General features: G+C 41.4%; 1 protein-coding gene across 1 annotated transcript; it reads right to left on the reverse strand.

Annotated features, from left to right (window-relative positions):
• Positions 1 to 848: 848 nt before the first annotated feature.
• Positions 849 to 16466, reverse strand: LOC121852500 (T-box transcription factor TBX19-like). The gene is given in 8 exon segments (XM_042346467.1): positions 849 to 1089; positions 2967 to 3099; positions 4782 to 4834; positions 4836 to 4859; positions 7831 to 7892; positions 8723 to 8857; positions 10788 to 11052; positions 16273 to 16466. Coding segments are annotated over 8 exon segments (1107 nt in total).
• Positions 16467 to 16844: the final 378 nt, after the last annotated feature.

Raw genomic sequence — 16844 nt, forward strand, 5'->3', positions numbered from 1 at the left:
AAAGGACAATGAACAATAGAGACTGGGTTTGGAGTGACACAAGGCTTTCTTATTAAGGATTCCTGCTAGAAACTGTTGCTTGATGCTAGAAGGTTGAAGGGTGATCTCACTGAGTTTTTTAAAATAATGAAGGGATTCGATAGGATAGATACAGAGAAACTATTTCCTCTGGTAGGCGGAATCCAGAATAAGGGGTCACAATCTTAAAATTAAAGCTGGGCCATTTAGGAGTGAAATCAAGAGGCAGTTTTTCACCCAAAAGGTGGTGGAAATCTGGAACTCTCCCGCCCCCTAAAGGCTGTGGATGTCCATTCAAATTTTCAAGACTAAGGTGGCTAGATATTTATTTGGTCAGTGTATCAAGGGATATGGGCCAAGGGCGAGTACACATCAGCCATGATCTTATAGAATGGTGGAAACAGGCCTGATGGACTGAATGGTCTCCTCCTGTTTCTATGCTTCACATTAGACCCCAATCTTCTATGAAGCAAAGAAATGCTTCGTTCTCAAGCAACTCACCTCATTCTGTTTGACCCTCAAACAATGAAAAAAAATTCGACCCTGTCTTGCGAAAAGCGCCCCATTAAAAAATAAACCTCAAAAGTCATAGAAAGCCTTTTCAATACAATTTTATTTTGTGTAATAGGACAAACTAATATTTTACATTCCAACCTTTGCTGCCAAAATCCAGCAGGAAAAAAACATTTTTTCCCTGTGGTGTAATTCCATGAGGGGAAAATAATTAGAAGCAGAATTACATTACCGTAGAGAAACAGGAGAAAATGTGTTTACTATCCAGTAATAGATGACTGCAGTTCACAAAAGGGATCACTCGAAACTCCCAACGATTAGAATGGCTGGTTTAAGGCTGAGGTCCCGGAAGCCACTAAGAGTCTTGCTAGTGGCAATTCACTGTGAATCTCCATGGCTGTTCCACCTGCACTGGACAAGGCGACCAAGGATGTTGATGTGGCAGGCTGGCTGAGGCTTCCTCGAAGAAACTGTCCTTGTTGGTTTCCAGTAGCAGTGTTGGGTTGGTTGACCGGGCTCACAGAGCTGTTACCTACTGCCCAGTGGCACGTATACTGGCTTTAAAAAAACACAAGTAGATTTCACCCAAAATATCCTGAAGAGATAAGATTGTGACTTATGAACCATGTCCAACAGGAGAGGGGAATAGAGGGGTGACTGGAGGCCGTCAATTTAAGATGGTTAGCAAACGAGCAATAGGGTAGATAAATGCTCAAAAAAGGAATGAACTACAAAGCTGTGGGGGAAAGGGCAGGTAAATGGGATTGAAAGGATTAGTTTTTAAAGAGCCAGCACAGACACAAGAATAATAATAATCTTGGCATTTGATATAGTGCCTTATCACATCTTCGAGAAGTCTCAAAGCGCTTCACAGACTATAATGTAAAGTGAATTGATTGTACATCTTGTGGGAGAAACGTGGTATGATGGGCTGAATATCCTTCTGTGATTCTATGGGTGGGATGGGGGTTTGTGTGGAGTACAAACACTAGCACAGAGTGGTAGAGCCAAGTGGCCTATTTCCATTCAACATCACTCTATGTAACTCTTGTGTCGCGCAATTTTCCAGTTGGCAAGGTGAAGCGGTCTCACTACAGCACCATCACCACTGCCGTTTACCCCTCACAATGCTAAGCCCGTTATTCATTAAGCGCATTCATTTTTGCCAGTGGCAATCAAATATTTTAACACCTCAAACATGGAAAAATTCCAGCTGACATTGAGGAAAGGAGCCATTCAGGCCTCTAGTTAAGTGCCACCTGGATGAAAGCACATAAAATATGTTCTAGTCTCCCCATTCCCATCCACCGCATTACCATTTAGACATGGCCGCAGTCCAAAACCAATAAGGCTTTTGACTCTAGCTTGTGACCAAGAAGAAATAATCTCAGTATTAAAAACAATCTTTGGCAGTGAAGTGTGGCTACTTTGTTTTTATCATCAACACCTTTTTGAAAAGGTTCAAAATTGAAGATAATGAATCCATCCACAGTGCTGCCAATTGCACATTTTATTGTGCCTCAACATGTCGAACCGTCTCAATGCACTGCACCTTGATTACTGTCAAGTGTAAATGTGGTGACTGTTTTTTTGAAGCAAATACAGCATCTATTTCCAACAAAAAGGTCTCACAAACAGTCCTAAGGTGAAGACTAATTAATCTGCAAGGGTTATTAAGGGTCAGAATCCTCTAGCGCATTGGTTAGAGCACTCGCTTCGCAAGTGAGAGGACCCGGATTCGATTCCCGGCAGAACGAAACATTAGGTGTTTCCTTACTCCACGCTCCTCTGTTTATCAAGCAGTAAGTAGGAACCTGGTTGTTGGCGGATAGTTTTCCGGGGGTAATAATCTCTTCATAAAAATAAATAAACAATAATTTAGTCACTCAAACCACAACTGTTTGTGGGACACTGCTGTGGGCAATTGGCTGCTACGTTTCGCCCAGAAAATATACAGTCAATTCACTTTACAGTATATTCTGTGAAGTGCTTTGAGTTGTCTCAATGATGTGATAAGGTGTCGTATCAAATACAAGAAATACTATCATTCCTCTTCATACATAGGCCGTGTGTAAGGAGATTGCAGTGGTATTTGGGATTACTCAGCATTTGGCTGCAATAATCAAAAGCCTTCGTTCATAAGCATCATATACAAAATAGTTTTTTTTAAGTCAGTCAGGTGTCTGACACATACATAATCCCAACACCGTGCTTAAGAGTCTCTAAGCCAGACTGAGAGTTCCACATTTGAGGTGCCACCTACATTTGGAGATTTCACTGCAACTAGAATTAAATCAGCTCTCTCTCCGTGGGGATGCACCCTGCTTACCTAATTCTGGAGAGCATTTGGTGCAGGTTGGTGTATATTACGGTGAAGTGTGTGTTGGGGTAACTGCTGAGATTCATCTTCAGGTTGTTGACTTATGTGACCTTACCCAGCACTAGACCCAGTTGCAGTTGGAGGTGTGACAGGTAACATGTTGGTGTGTCTTGCAGAAGTCATCGTTGACCAGTTGTCGTGTCCAGGTAAAACCTGAAGACCATTACTGGAGCTCTCTGCAAAAGAAACTAGTTGAAAACATAATACAGTATTGATCAGTAAAACATTTGTTCTTGAAAAAAAGAAATTTCCCTCTAATTTCTTTATTCTCAACAGCATGATAAGCTGCTATATATCAAATACAAGGATTATCATTATTATTATAAACGATCTGCAATGGTCCACTAAACAGATTCAATGGGCTAAACATTGTTAAACAGCCTCCTGTTCCAATGTTTCTAAGTGCATGAATGGTCTGGGTGACTCTAAAACATAATGGCAAATACTGGCACATTCCTCTGTTTGATTTAAATTGAATTAAATCAAATTTGGTCCATTAATGTCAACATTTTTTACTATTTGTTGGGAAATTCATCAGCTGAAACAATAATTCCAGTATTTACAATGACATTCAGAAGTCTCAACAGACACTCAAACCAGATGACATTGATACTCAAATGGTACCTGCCATTAATATGATTGCTCCAATCTTAATCACAGGACTGTTAATAAAAGCATTTGGAAATCAAACTACCATCAACACATAATCTATGTAGTCAACAGACAAGCATATTTTGAGCACATCTGGAGTGTGTTGTTGAATTAACCTCAGTAATTGCTTCATTTAGTTCACACATTATATGAACATTTGTTAACAACAACAACAGCTACTTGCAATGATATAGTGCCCTTCTTGTGAATAGTGTCTCAGATCGCTTAACAGTGGTGTGGTTAGACGGTGAGCTGGAAAGAGAGGGAATGACTGAAGGTACGGTCAAAGAGGAAAGTCTTGAGGTGTGATTTGAAGACGGGGAGAGAGGGGCAAAGCAAAGGGATTGAGGCAGGGAATTCCAGGGCTTCGAGGTATAGTAAAGCATGGCCGCCAATTGTGGAGCAGATGGGAGGAGGGATGTGGCAAAGCCATCTGAGCGAATGCAGTGGGGTGATGGCGTCTGGGGGGGAGCAGATTGGAGCGTTGAGTAAGCCCACAGAAATAAGTAGGATAAATTATTGGGACACTGCATAAACAAACAATGTTATATATTCTCTAAATGAAACAACAAAATAAAACGAGGTGAAATGTATTATTAGTTTAAGTTGGTACATTTTTAATTCAATTGAATTATTTGGAATTCAAATACAGTAATTATTTTTAAAATTCAAATGTAATGCATTCTTGTTGTTCTATTATATATTTTTTTCTATTTAACCAGATTGCCTGTCACCCAGACCAAAGTAAAAGATTTTTCATTTCCTTTTATTTACAAATCAATTTTACCTACTGCATTTGTTAGAAAAACTGAACAGGCAAAGGTCTTAACAAGTGGTCACACATGTAAACTACAAGAAGGCAGTTTAATGTAGCAATCCTCATTTCAAACAATTTACTCGTAGAGAAAAACAAACAGAAAGCAAAACTCAATAAATATAGTAAGTTGATAAAAAAAAGTTAAAGGAATTTCAGAGCAATTCTAGATTTTATGAAACATTACTTATCAAATAAGTTAGATTTCAACAGATTTTGAAACATATTTACCAATTAAGAGTTTGCGTTCAAAATACATGATTACAAGACTTCACAGTGTATCCTGTGAGACACTTTGAAACGTCTCCTGATTGTGAAAGCTGCTGTATCAAATGTAAGGGTTATTTGTATCAAACTGGTTTGATACAAAATTTACAACAACTCATCCTCTACTTTTCATCCTACCTGTAGCGTAGTTTCTATGTATGTAGGATGCTGGGTATGGATTGGCAGGTGACTCGCAAGGAGTTGTAGCGTTCACAGCTTGGTATGAGTGGGCAACCAGAAAAGTGGCAATGCCGTGGTGTATGATAGTTTAGGATTTGTCGGTGCACATATCGTCTCCGGGTTGGGCATCAACCAACCACTACTTGGAAAAATAACAAATAACAATAACATGGCACTGACATGACTATGGCTCATTGAGAAATGATAATATAATAGTAATCTTGCATTTGATATAGCGCCGTTTCACAGCTACAAGACGTCTGAAAACGCTTCACAGAATATACTGTAAAGTAAATTGACTGTATATTTTGTGGCGAAATGGGGCAGCCAATTGTGCACAGCAGTGTCCCACAAACAGTCGTGGATTGAGTGACCAATTTTTTTTAGTTTGTTTTTAAAAGGGATTATTACCCCCAGAAAGTGATCCAATCGACTAACAACAAGGTTCCTACTTACTGCTCGTTAAACAGAGGCGGTGTAGAGTAAGGAAACTTGCCTAAGGTTTTGCCCTTGCCAGGAACCAAACCCGGGTCGTCTGCTTGTGAGGCAAGCGCTCTAACCACTATGCTACAGGATGATGTCCTCTGAAAGCACTTCCATACCAAGAAAAAAAATCTTATGGTCAGCTTTCAGCCTGTCTACCCCCACTCTCTGGAACTCCATCCCGGAGTTCCTCCAACTTGTTCCTCCCTCACCTAATCAAGGTCCATCTCAAAACCTGTCTGTTTTGATTGCACTTTCAGTAATCTTTCCCCTCCCCAAAGAGCTCAGGTGCAAGCCAGGACTGTTAAGACTTTTGGGATATCCTCCAGATGTGAAAGGTCCTATATCAATGTAAATTTGTATGGTATTTTACGAGAAAGCTAAACCAAAAGCAGATGTGGGAATTATTTCCTACAAGTACTCGTTTCTACAATTTTTCTGCTATGTGATTTAGGTCAATGGCAACCTAGCAGATTTAGTTGGTTAAATTCCTGCAGTCCCCACACCCTGGCTCTTGCTAACCAGCATCTAATATTTTCAGGGGTTAGGTGAGCAGGGTATATCCCTCTAGGGAAGAGTGTGCACTCCAATCCAGCTAATGGAAATTTCAATTCATATCAAGAACTCTGAGTAGATGATTTAAGGTTAGACTCTTAAGCATAAAGATGTGTTTCCACATGCATCAGACAAAAAAACAAGTGGGCATAGAAGGACTGCAGTGGGATTGCTATGTCAAAGATATGTGGAGTCCTTCTCCAGGTTATATTCCCCTCCTAATCCAAACATACGTCTAAATGCTTGGCTACTCATTTCATTGCTGTTCTTGGAACATTGTTGGGGAAGATTAGCTGCTGAATTTGACTGGTTGAACAACAGTTACTTTATTTCTACTCAACTATATTTTTGAAGCGCTTTGAGGTAGTTATTTACAGGTGAAAGGTGCTATATAACTACAAATTATTATTATTATTTCATGACAACCAGTGGTCTTTTAAATGGTTGTGAGGTTCGTTGTGGATATGCACATCTCAGCTTGTCTTGTTTGATAATCTCAGGGTCACTTGTTTGCAGGGTAGTTTAGTGGCTGCTTGGTGAAAGTGCAATGTACAACAGATTCAATGTGGTAAGGACAAATCTCAGCACATATCTACCTGCAGAATTCATTTGTCAGCATCTTCCACTGCATAGCTGTGCGGAGAGGACAGCATATTAAACCACCATGTCACACTATTATAACAAGGACTGGTCACTGCAATTGACACCAACCTCTACATATCACTTATTTGTGCACAACAAAGTTAGCAACTTACTGTGGGAGTAATTCATGTGTTGATTTTCAGAAAAGTTATCAGAGGGATCCTTGCAGCTGGCTCTGTAAGAGTTCAGATGTAGACATAGGATTAAATTAGTATGTCAGCCTGGCTCAGTTGGTAGCACTCTCGCATTTGGAGTCAAATGTCGTGGGTTGAAGCCCCGCGTTGGATGTTGAACTCAAGTAGTCCAAGATGACATTACAGTACAGTGCAGGGGGGGCTGTATCGTTCGAGGTCCTGTCCTCCTGATAAAATGCTAAACCGAAGCCCTGTCTGCCACTCCAGATGAAAATTAAAAGATCCATGGAATTATTTGAAAAGAGAAGGGAGTTTATCCCAGTATCTGGCTAATGATCTCTCGCCCAAAATTGGTCATTTACTTCATGGCTGTGGACATAGCTGTGTGCAAGCCGGCTGTTTCATTCACCCACAAAACACACCAGACACCGCTCCGGAGTCCTGTAGCTCCGCAGTTAGAGCGCTCGCCTTGCAAGCGAGCAAACCTAGGTTCGATTCCCGGCAAGGCGAAACGTTGGGCAAGTTTCCTTACTCCACACTCTTCTGTTTACCTAACAATAAGTAGGAACCCGGTTGTTAGTCAATTGGCAGATCCTTTTCCAGAGGTAATAATTCCTTAAAAAAGTAAGAAATTGGTCACTCAATCTACGACTATTTATGGGACACTGCCGTGTGCAATTGACTGCTGCTTTTTGCCCACAAAATATAGTCAATTCACTCTACGGTATTTTCTGTGAAGCGCTTTGAAACATCTCAGAAGATGTAATAAGGCGCTATATGCAAGGATTATTATTATTATTATTATATGTGGAAACCCATCATTGGATAAGAGTATCCAAACCAAGCTGAGAATTCCATGCATCCCATCTACACTACGGAATCCCAGTGTTTGTGAAAGGTGCTATACAAATGTAATTTTGTAATTTTATTGTTGTACACAAATACACATTCACTCCATTGCACAGTAAATCCTGTTAAGTGCTTTGAACGTCCTTCTGATGCTATACCAAATGTAAGGATTATTAATTTAAATTGCTTGGAGTCCAGGTCTATGAAACGTTTCCCGTTCCTGCTGGACCTGACTAAATGGATCTTAACCTTTTCACTATAATAAAAAATAAAGCTTAAAATGGTTCTTGAAGCAAAGCAAACAATGAAGATAGAAAGCATCTTGTTCCAAAGCATTGACTCGCCTTTCTTTGGCATCCAGAAATGCTTTCGCAAAGGGGTTATTCTTGATCTTCAGAGCTGTAACCTTAAAAAGGACACACACAGAAAAGGCAAAAGGTGAGGCAAGCACTGTCTCCACTCTAAAATCAGCATTAGAAACTTACACAGGACTGTGCAGCTAAATTTTCAAGTTACATTTCTAAACTACATGATTAATTTTCAATTCGAAACTGCTAACTAACAATGATAGTCCCAGTCAATTTAAACAATTTTTTTCGATAAAAAAGCTTCAACAATTTGCCTCTTGTAGTTATTTTGTTTGATGATGACTGAAGATCGGGTTCTTGAGACCTCGGGATATGCCATGTGTCTCTCAGATGTACAAGACAAGGAATATCCCAGGTTTGACCCTGCTGTGTGCGGAACTAACAGAGCTTGGCCAAGTGATAGTAGGATTGTTATGAAAGGCATCAGTGATAAGAGTTACGAAAGGGATGATCAACCAAGCTGTGCCCTGGTTGCTACGCAGAGATCCCGATTGGAGATATGAAGACAGGATTAAGGATGGAGGTCAATGATAGCTATGGGTCTACCTGGCACAGTTGGTAGCACTCTTGCCTCTTGAGTCAGAAGGTTGTGGGTTCAATGCCCCATATCAGGACTTTGAACTCACATAATTCACTTGTAGGACATTGTTGTACGCAAACTGGCTACCGCGTTTCACCCACAAAACACACAGTCAATCAATTTTACAGTATATCCTGTAAAGCACTTTGAAATGTTTTAGAGACATGATAAAGCGCCATATCAAATGGAAGGATTATGATATTATTATTGATTATTATTATTATTTATTATTATAAATGACAGGAAAAGGGTTATGTGTCAACAATGATGTTCTTGTGTGATACTGACCTCCTCATTCTGATATGCAGTCACTGCGATGAACTGAGTTTCAGGGAAAAAGTGATTGGAAATCATCCTGTGAGGACCTCCCAGTCGCACTATATAAATCTGAGGCTCGTACTTGTGCAGAGAATTTAGAATTACCTGTGTGAAAAAAAGGAAGACAAAGTGTAAGTTAACAATCCTGACTTTACTTACAGGATTTTTACCCACGTAGAATACTTTTAATTGTTGTATCCTTCTGGACACTGCTTAATGCTGTGAACGAGTGACAAGTGGAAAAATACCTGGATTTACACTTACTCTAATGACAAATACATGCTACAATTCACAATAAAATCATGTGAAGCTCTTTCAGAGGTCCTGATGATATTAAGTGGTGCTGTGTGTATATTAAAATATATACTGTCAATTCACGTTGCAGTATATTCTGTGAAGCTCTTTGAGATGTCTCAATAACATGATCATAATGATGATAATGATAATAATCCTTGCATTTGATATAGCACCTTATCACATTGTTGCGACATCTCAAAGTACTTCACAGAATAAGGTGCTCTATCAAGTGCAAGGATTATTATATTATATTAAACACAAGGATTAATATAATTTATTGCTAAATTAAAGTAGGATTTTGTTGGTTTGTTGCTTAAAAGCCTAAAGAAAATCAGCATCAAAGCTGAGTCTGAATTCAATAATTTGAATTTGGTGCATTCGGAATACTCTGAAACACTGTGTTAATAGAGTAAATGTAGACCCAAATGAGATGTTATACTTTCTATTCCTTAGCACAGACATCCCACAAACAATATAAGAGAACAGAAAAATAGGAAGCTATGAAGGATTTGACAACTCTATACATTTGTATAACACAAAACAATACAAATTTACATTTGTACAGCACTTTTTTACATCAGGAGGGAGGATGTTCCAAAGCATTATTTATATATATATTATATATATGTGTGTATAACTGCTATGCGGAATTTGCTGCTGTGTTGCACCCACAAAATACACAGTCAATTCACGTTACAGTATATTCTGTGAAGCGCTTCGAGGCATCTCAGTGATGTGATAAGACTCTATAACAAATGTAAGGATTATTATTATATATATATATATATATATATGTGTATTAATTGCTATCAACATATCTATTACTGTAGCTTTCGACTACCAGGATGCAAGAACGTGGTCGAGATGGACCTTGGTCTTTTTTTTGGTCCAGCAGTCCTATGTTCCTGTGCATAAAGGCAACTTATCGAAATGAAAGAAGGGAAATGAAAGGGAAATGCAGTGCACGATTTTGTTTCAAATCTGAAAATTGTTGTATTCCATTAATTCGGGATAAGTGCCCTTTGCCAGCTGCTAATTATTTTTACAGCAGTTAAGACCTCCAACTTTGTATTAGAATTAAGTGGGGCAGAGTCATCCCATAATAAATGTATTCCAGACTTTCAAGTTGGTTTTGTTGTGTGTGTGTGTGTGTGTGGGTGGTGGGGGTGGTGGGTGGGGGGGGAGAGGTGTCTAAAAGGGATAAGCCGTTAATTTCATGTGATGATTGATAATTGCAAAACAACTCTAATTATCTAATTGCATGTAAAGCACTCACTTTTGTTTAAGGCAATTTCAGGAGGCAACTGACAGCTCTGTGCCAAGGAAAACATCAATGACTAAAACTCATTACAAAGCGGGGTTTTTTTTTAAAAAAAAACATAACCCTGGAGTCGTACACACAGCGAGATCTCTCAGCCCACAAAACAAAACAAAAAAAACCTTTTTTTTTTTGGGTAGTGGGGGGGGTGGGGGTTGTTTGCTGAGTACAACGCGATGTCCATTAAACTCTGAAAGTCTCAATTAGACCTGTGTGTGGGGTTTTTTTTTTTTTTTAATTCTTGTTTGCGTTTGGTTTCCCATCCAACAATAGGGGCGACATGAGCAGAGTGGGGCTGAGAGAGGGATAACTATAATTACATTAATGCGCCCTTTTTTTTTGGTGTGTTCGTAATTGCACTTGGCTTGTCGTTGCAAACCAGAGGGAGTTTGCAGCAGCAGCAGCAGCGACTTGCCTTACCTGTCCACCGCAGTTGACTTTATTGGTCAACTTGACTTTGCTGAAAGAGATGGGGGCTTTCATCCAATACGCCCCGAAGTTGGGGGAGTCCGGGTGGATGTAAACGCAGCTCTGGGTCAGGGGCTCTGGTTTGCCCGCAGGTACCCACTCGCCGTTCACATACTTCCAGCGATGGCTATCAGCGACCACGAAGTCCAACAGGAATGAGTACATGGCGTTTGGATCCAAACCAGAGACGCTTATTTTAAGGACTGGAAACATTCGCCTGAAAGAGGGAGAGGGGGAGAGAGAGAAGGGGGGAGAGAGAGAGAGAGGGGGAGAGGGAGGGGAGAGAGAGAGAGAGAGAGGAGAGAGGAGAAAGAAGAAAGAAGAGAAGAAGAAAGAAAGAAGAAAGAAAGAAAGAAAGAAAGAAAGAAAGAAAGAAAGAAAGAAAGAAAGAAAGAAAGAAAGAAAGAAAGAAAGAAAGAAAGAAAGAAAGAAAGAAAGAAAGAAAGAAAGAAAGAAAGAAAGAAAGAAAGAAAGAAAGAAGAAAGAAAGAAAGAAAGAAAAGAAAGAAAGAAAGAAAGAAAAAGAAAGAAAGAAAGAAAGAAAGAAAGAAAGAAAGAAAGAAAGAGAGAGAGAGAGAGAAAGAGAGAGAAAGAAAGAGAGAGAGAGAGAGAGAGAGATGGAAAGAGAGACAGAGAGAAAGCAGATACAGATAGAGATAGAGAGAGAAAGAGAGAGAGAGAAGAGAGATAGAAAGAGAGACAGAGAGAAAGCAGATAACAGAGAGAGAAAGAGAGAGAGAGAGAGAGAAAGAGAGAGAGAAGGTTAAAAAACAAACCTTTCTTTGGGGAAACACATAACGATCATTTCACTGAAAAACACGAAAAAAAGCACCTGTGTTTTTTTTCCCCTCTCAATAGAAGAGAGCGACTCTGACTCTGGCTCTGACTCTCGGGGTTTTTCCTGTGTAATTCCAACCTTCGGAGCAACGCCGTTTAGGGCAGGAAAGGGGAGTGGGGGAGAGTTCCGTGGGAACCGTTCAGCAATGGGATCAGAAGTCCCCATCCAGTGCAAACGAGGGCAGAAAAAGAGCGACCAGGTTTGAGACAGAAATGTTTTGGGGGCATTTAATCCGCAAAGCGACCTGTGTTTCTGCTCAGATATTCCACAACCAGGCTACGAATTATTATTATTATTATTATTAATTATTATTTTATTATAGCATGAATTATCATCCAGGATTATTGCTATTATATTATTACATAATATTACATAATAGCAATAATCCTCGATGATAATTCATACTATAATAAAATAATAATAATAATATAAATTATTATTATAGTATCTAATATAGTATTATATTATTACGAATACAGCCAGCGACTGGGCTGCACCTCTCCCATCCTGTTAGCGTCAGAGTGGATTATTTGGTCAATTTGAAATAAATATCTCTCGCATAAACGAAGCATTTCTCTGTGCCAAAGGAGAGGCCGATGAAAGGACAAGAGATTCAATCACCCCCAGGAGGGGAGAAGGTTGGAGGAGAAACCAACACACTGTAGCCTCCGCTTATTATAATTATAATCATTATATAACTATTATCGTTATCATTGTTACTATCACTCATCACTGCACCCACGTCATTATTAAGCAGTCATAAATATTATATTCACCGCTATTAGTCGCCGTCGTTCACCATCATCATAACAAAGAAGATTAGCAGAAAACATAAGAGGAGGTTAACCAAAAAAAAATTTTTTTCACGCAAAAGGGTTGTTCAGGAAGCCCAAATGCTTTTTTTTGACTACGAGTTGACGCCCAGACGGTCACATCTTTGAAAGGGAATCAAATAAAGACTTGGATGAATGAAGACATGAATTTGGGAGGAGAGTGCAAAGGGAGGGTTGGAATTAGAGAAGACAGCTCCAGTGGGCAGCTACTGTATGCTAATAATAATAATAATAATAATAACAATAATAATAATAATAATCCTTGCATTTGATATAGCGCTGTTCACGTCGGGCGGACGTCCCAAAGCGCTTCACAGAACGCACTGTAAAGTGAATGACTGTATATTTGTGGGCGAAACGCAGCGGCCAATTGCGCACAGCAATGTCCCACAGACAGTCGTGGATTGAAAATGACCAATTTATTATTGTTTTGGGGGTTTCGGAGGGATCAGTACGATCGCTTCGGAGCCCAATTTTGGGGATGGCGTCAGATCAGCCCCTGATCTGGAACACAGCGCTATCCCTTTCCTGCTATCCTGGAAATGGGATGCAAGTCCTCTTCCCTCTCTCTTTTGGCTCTCACATGGCGTTGGGCGACTTCTTCCAAGTTCCTCCTTGCAAACTCCACAGCGGAAAATCGACAGTGTCAGAGGGGCAACAGCAACAACAGCAACAACAACAACAACAACAACAAATATCACACAGGGAAATCACACCGAGGTGAGCTCTCTCTCTCTCTCTCTCTCTCTCTGAGGGTTCCCTAAGGGCAGTGTATTGGGGAAAAGCCTACAGGGAAGCTCGTCTGCTCATCCCCTGGTTCGCTCTGCTCGGTTTGGGGGGAAACGCTGGGCTCAAGTGCAGAAGAATATTTTTTATATTCTCCGAGCACCGACACATATGCCCACCACCCCCCCCCCCCCAAAAAAAACGATGACTTTTAATAGAGACCCTCCACCACCACCCAAAGCATTATTTCTCTTACTCCTGCAAAACCCAAGCCATAAAACTTGGAACAAGGTATTATTTGTGGAGTCCTGTAGCTCAGTGGTTAGAGCACTCGCTTTGCAAGTGAGAGACCTGAGTTCAATTCCAGGCAGAGGGCGAAACCTTGGGCAAGTTTCCTTATCCACACAGAGCCTAATAATAAACCCTCCAAAAACCAAAAACAATAATAAATTGGTCATTTTCAATCTACGACTGTTTGTGGGACATTGCTGTGCGCAATTGGCTGCCGCGTTCGCCACAAATATACAGTCAATTCACTTTCAGTGTGTTCTGTGAAGCGCTTTGGGACGTCCTCCCGACGTGAAAAGCGCTATATCAAATGCAAGGATTATTATTATTATTAGTATCATTATTATTTTGGGGGGGCAAAACGCCTGCCGATTTTTCAACAGGACCGTTTTTATCGCGGAGTCTCCCAGTTGCGGTTCTGTTCGTTTGTCCCAAAGGCGTAAAAAAATGTTAGCTTTTTTTTTAAAAAAAAAGAAATTTAGCGAATATTAAGAGGCTTACGCCGATTGACATTACATTACATATTATATTATATTATATTTCAGGTTGTTGAGAATAAACAATTGATTTTTATTGATTTTTTTTTGCTTGAGGTCATTGCTTCGATCTGTATCACTCTTAAAATTGAACACGGAATCCGTCGGTTTTAAACGGATTTTGCAGTCGGTGTCGCTCCAATGAATTTAAGTCACAACACACTTGACGTTCGCCGTTGATCGACAGTGATGTATGTGGTGGTTCAGAGTACGTTGGTTTGCAGAGGAAGGGTTCGGCATAACCCCTATTGCACACTCACTGACCTCAATATAAAAAAAAAACAACCTTGGATCACCGCACAGGTGACACGCGACGTCCTTCTGGTAAAATAGATCGTGTTGCAAAGCGGCCCCTTTTCGTCTTGTTTTCGTACTGCGCGTAATAAACGCGCTGCAGATTCATCCCCCACCGTGAAATATCGTTGCGATTTTCCAGATGGGATAACGCGTGCAGGATTTTTCCTTTGCTGAGCTGCAATTCGGTGTGTGTGTTTGGCGTGTGTGTGATTTGCATGTGTGTGTGTGATGCTTGTGTTTGTGTGTGTGTGTGATGGCTGTGTGTGTGTGTATGTGTGGTGTGTGTGTGTGATTGCGTGTGGTGTGGTGTATGTGTGGTGGTTGTGATTGCATGTGTGTGTATGTATGTGTGTGTGGTGGTGTGTGTATTGGTGGTGGTGTGTGGTGTGTGGTGGTGTGTGGTTGCTGTCAAATTGAATTAACACAATTCCAGTTTGCATCCCCCAGCACGCCAGGGATTTACAAACCTGCACCAAAATACCTGGACCAATGTCTCCAGAACTGGGATCTGTAAGTAATGCTATCGTTATTAGTTGTTATTGTTATTATTATTATTATTATTATTATTATATTATTATCCTGGCGTTCTCATAACGCTAATCTCATCAATCCCGACTGATCAAGGGGCGTTTATAGGGAAAACTGTACAAGGAGGAAGAGGGCACTGGGGAGCAAGAGAGGAGACTGGAGAATGGGAAACTAACTGTACGCCTGTCATCGGAAAGTGTGAATATTGCACTGTGATTTTTTTTAAAAAAAACACGTGTGAGACCTCCACGATCAAATACAATGACTATAACTGGTTAAAAGGTCCCACCGTTGAATTTTCTCACACCACACACACACACACACACACAACACACATAGAAACAAGACACAACCAAACAGGATTGCACAAAGCAAAGTTTGCTGAAAGATTAGGAACTGGGGAAGGGAGAGAGAGATAGAGAGAGAGAGGTGGGGGTGGGGGGGTTGTGGGGTGGGGGGGGGGGATGGAGAGGGAGAGATGCAATTGCAACGATATGACTAAAATTAGCGAATGTGACCAGCGTTTGGCTGTGAACTCGGTGCCTTACGTGAAACGTACTTGAATGCTCAAAGCATTTCTCAGCGAAGACCTTATTTTGGTTTTTTTTTTACAAAAAACACACACTCTCCCCCCCCCCCCCCCCACCCCTTGCTCGATTCCCACCGAAAACACCCGACTGGAGCGAAAATGAAAAATAAAGTACTGAAATCTCCCCGATGGGTCGCTTGCACCCCCCAACCCCCCACTGCTTTGCAAAAGATGGGAAAACAAAACGGCCTCACTCGTTGATTTACTTATCTATTATTATTATTATTATTATTATTATTATTGATTGATTGATTGATTTTTTTTTCTTGGCTCGAGGTCTTACTTTGTTGGACCCGCATCTCTGCATTGAAACTGACACACACATCCCAAAGCCTTCACAAAGAAGTTGCACTCTCCAGTGATCACTTCACGGCAACATCTCTCGACCAGAGGATGGGTTGACATTCAACAAGTCATCGTCCAGGACCGCGGACCTATTCTTTTGCACATTATTTATCTGTGATTCACAGAATCCCCATCAATGACTAAGTGATCCATTGACTTGATCTTCTTTGGCGTTATATTTCCCAGCTTTTCCGAAGCAGTGGGGGGTGGGTGGGGGATGGGGTGGTGTGGGGTGGTGTGGGATGGGGGGGGGGGGGTTGGGATGCAAAAAAGCAATCACTAGGAACATCGCAGACAGCTCTTGAAAGAAGTTGCATTGGTTCTCATCTCAGTCTCTCTCTCTCTCTTACCCCACAACCCAACCCCAAACCCCCAACCACTTCGGGCTACAAAACGGACCCCCCCCACCCCCACCCCCACCTCCCTTCCCTCCCCCCCTCCTCCCCTTCTCCACTGACCTCCCGTTCTTGGTGACGATCATTTCGTTGGTGACCCGCTTGAATTTTTGCCACAGCTCCGACTCCTCCAGAGCCACTTTCAGCTGCTTTTCCGTGGGGTCGCCTTTCTCGCTGCCGACCACCAGCTCACTCTCCACGGCGCTCAACAGGCGAGCCACCCGGTGCTCGCTGCTCCTGCTGTGAGGCTGGGTCATGACTTGAGACACTTTGCCCCTCTCTTCTCTCTCTCTCTCTCTCTTCTCTCTCTCTCTTCCCACCCCCTCCCAACCAAAAGCACCCCCTCCCCACTCCCCTCCACTCCCAGCTAAAACACTGTCCCCTTTCCCTCCCCCTTCCCCTACCTCCCACCACCCCCACCCCCCAAAAAAAAACAACTGAAACACTTTGCCACCTCTTCTCCTGCACCACCACCACTCACCCCTCCAAATTCCACCCCCCCCCCCTACCCCCACCCTCCCTCCAGCTGAAGCACTTTCCCCTTCCCTCCCCTCCAAAAAAACAGCTGAAATACTTTCCTTTCTCTCTCCCCCCCCCAAAAAAAAACAGCTGAAATACTTTCCCCTCCCCTCCCC

This window comes from Callorhinchus milii, unplaced genomic scaffold (assembly GCF_018977255.1).
Source record: "Callorhinchus milii isolate IMCB2004 unplaced genomic scaffold, IMCB_Cmil_1.0 Scaffold829, whole genome shotgun sequence".
In the NCBI taxonomy this organism is placed as follows: domain Eukaryota; kingdom Metazoa; phylum Chordata; class Chondrichthyes; order Chimaeriformes; family Callorhinchidae; genus Callorhinchus; species Callorhinchus milii.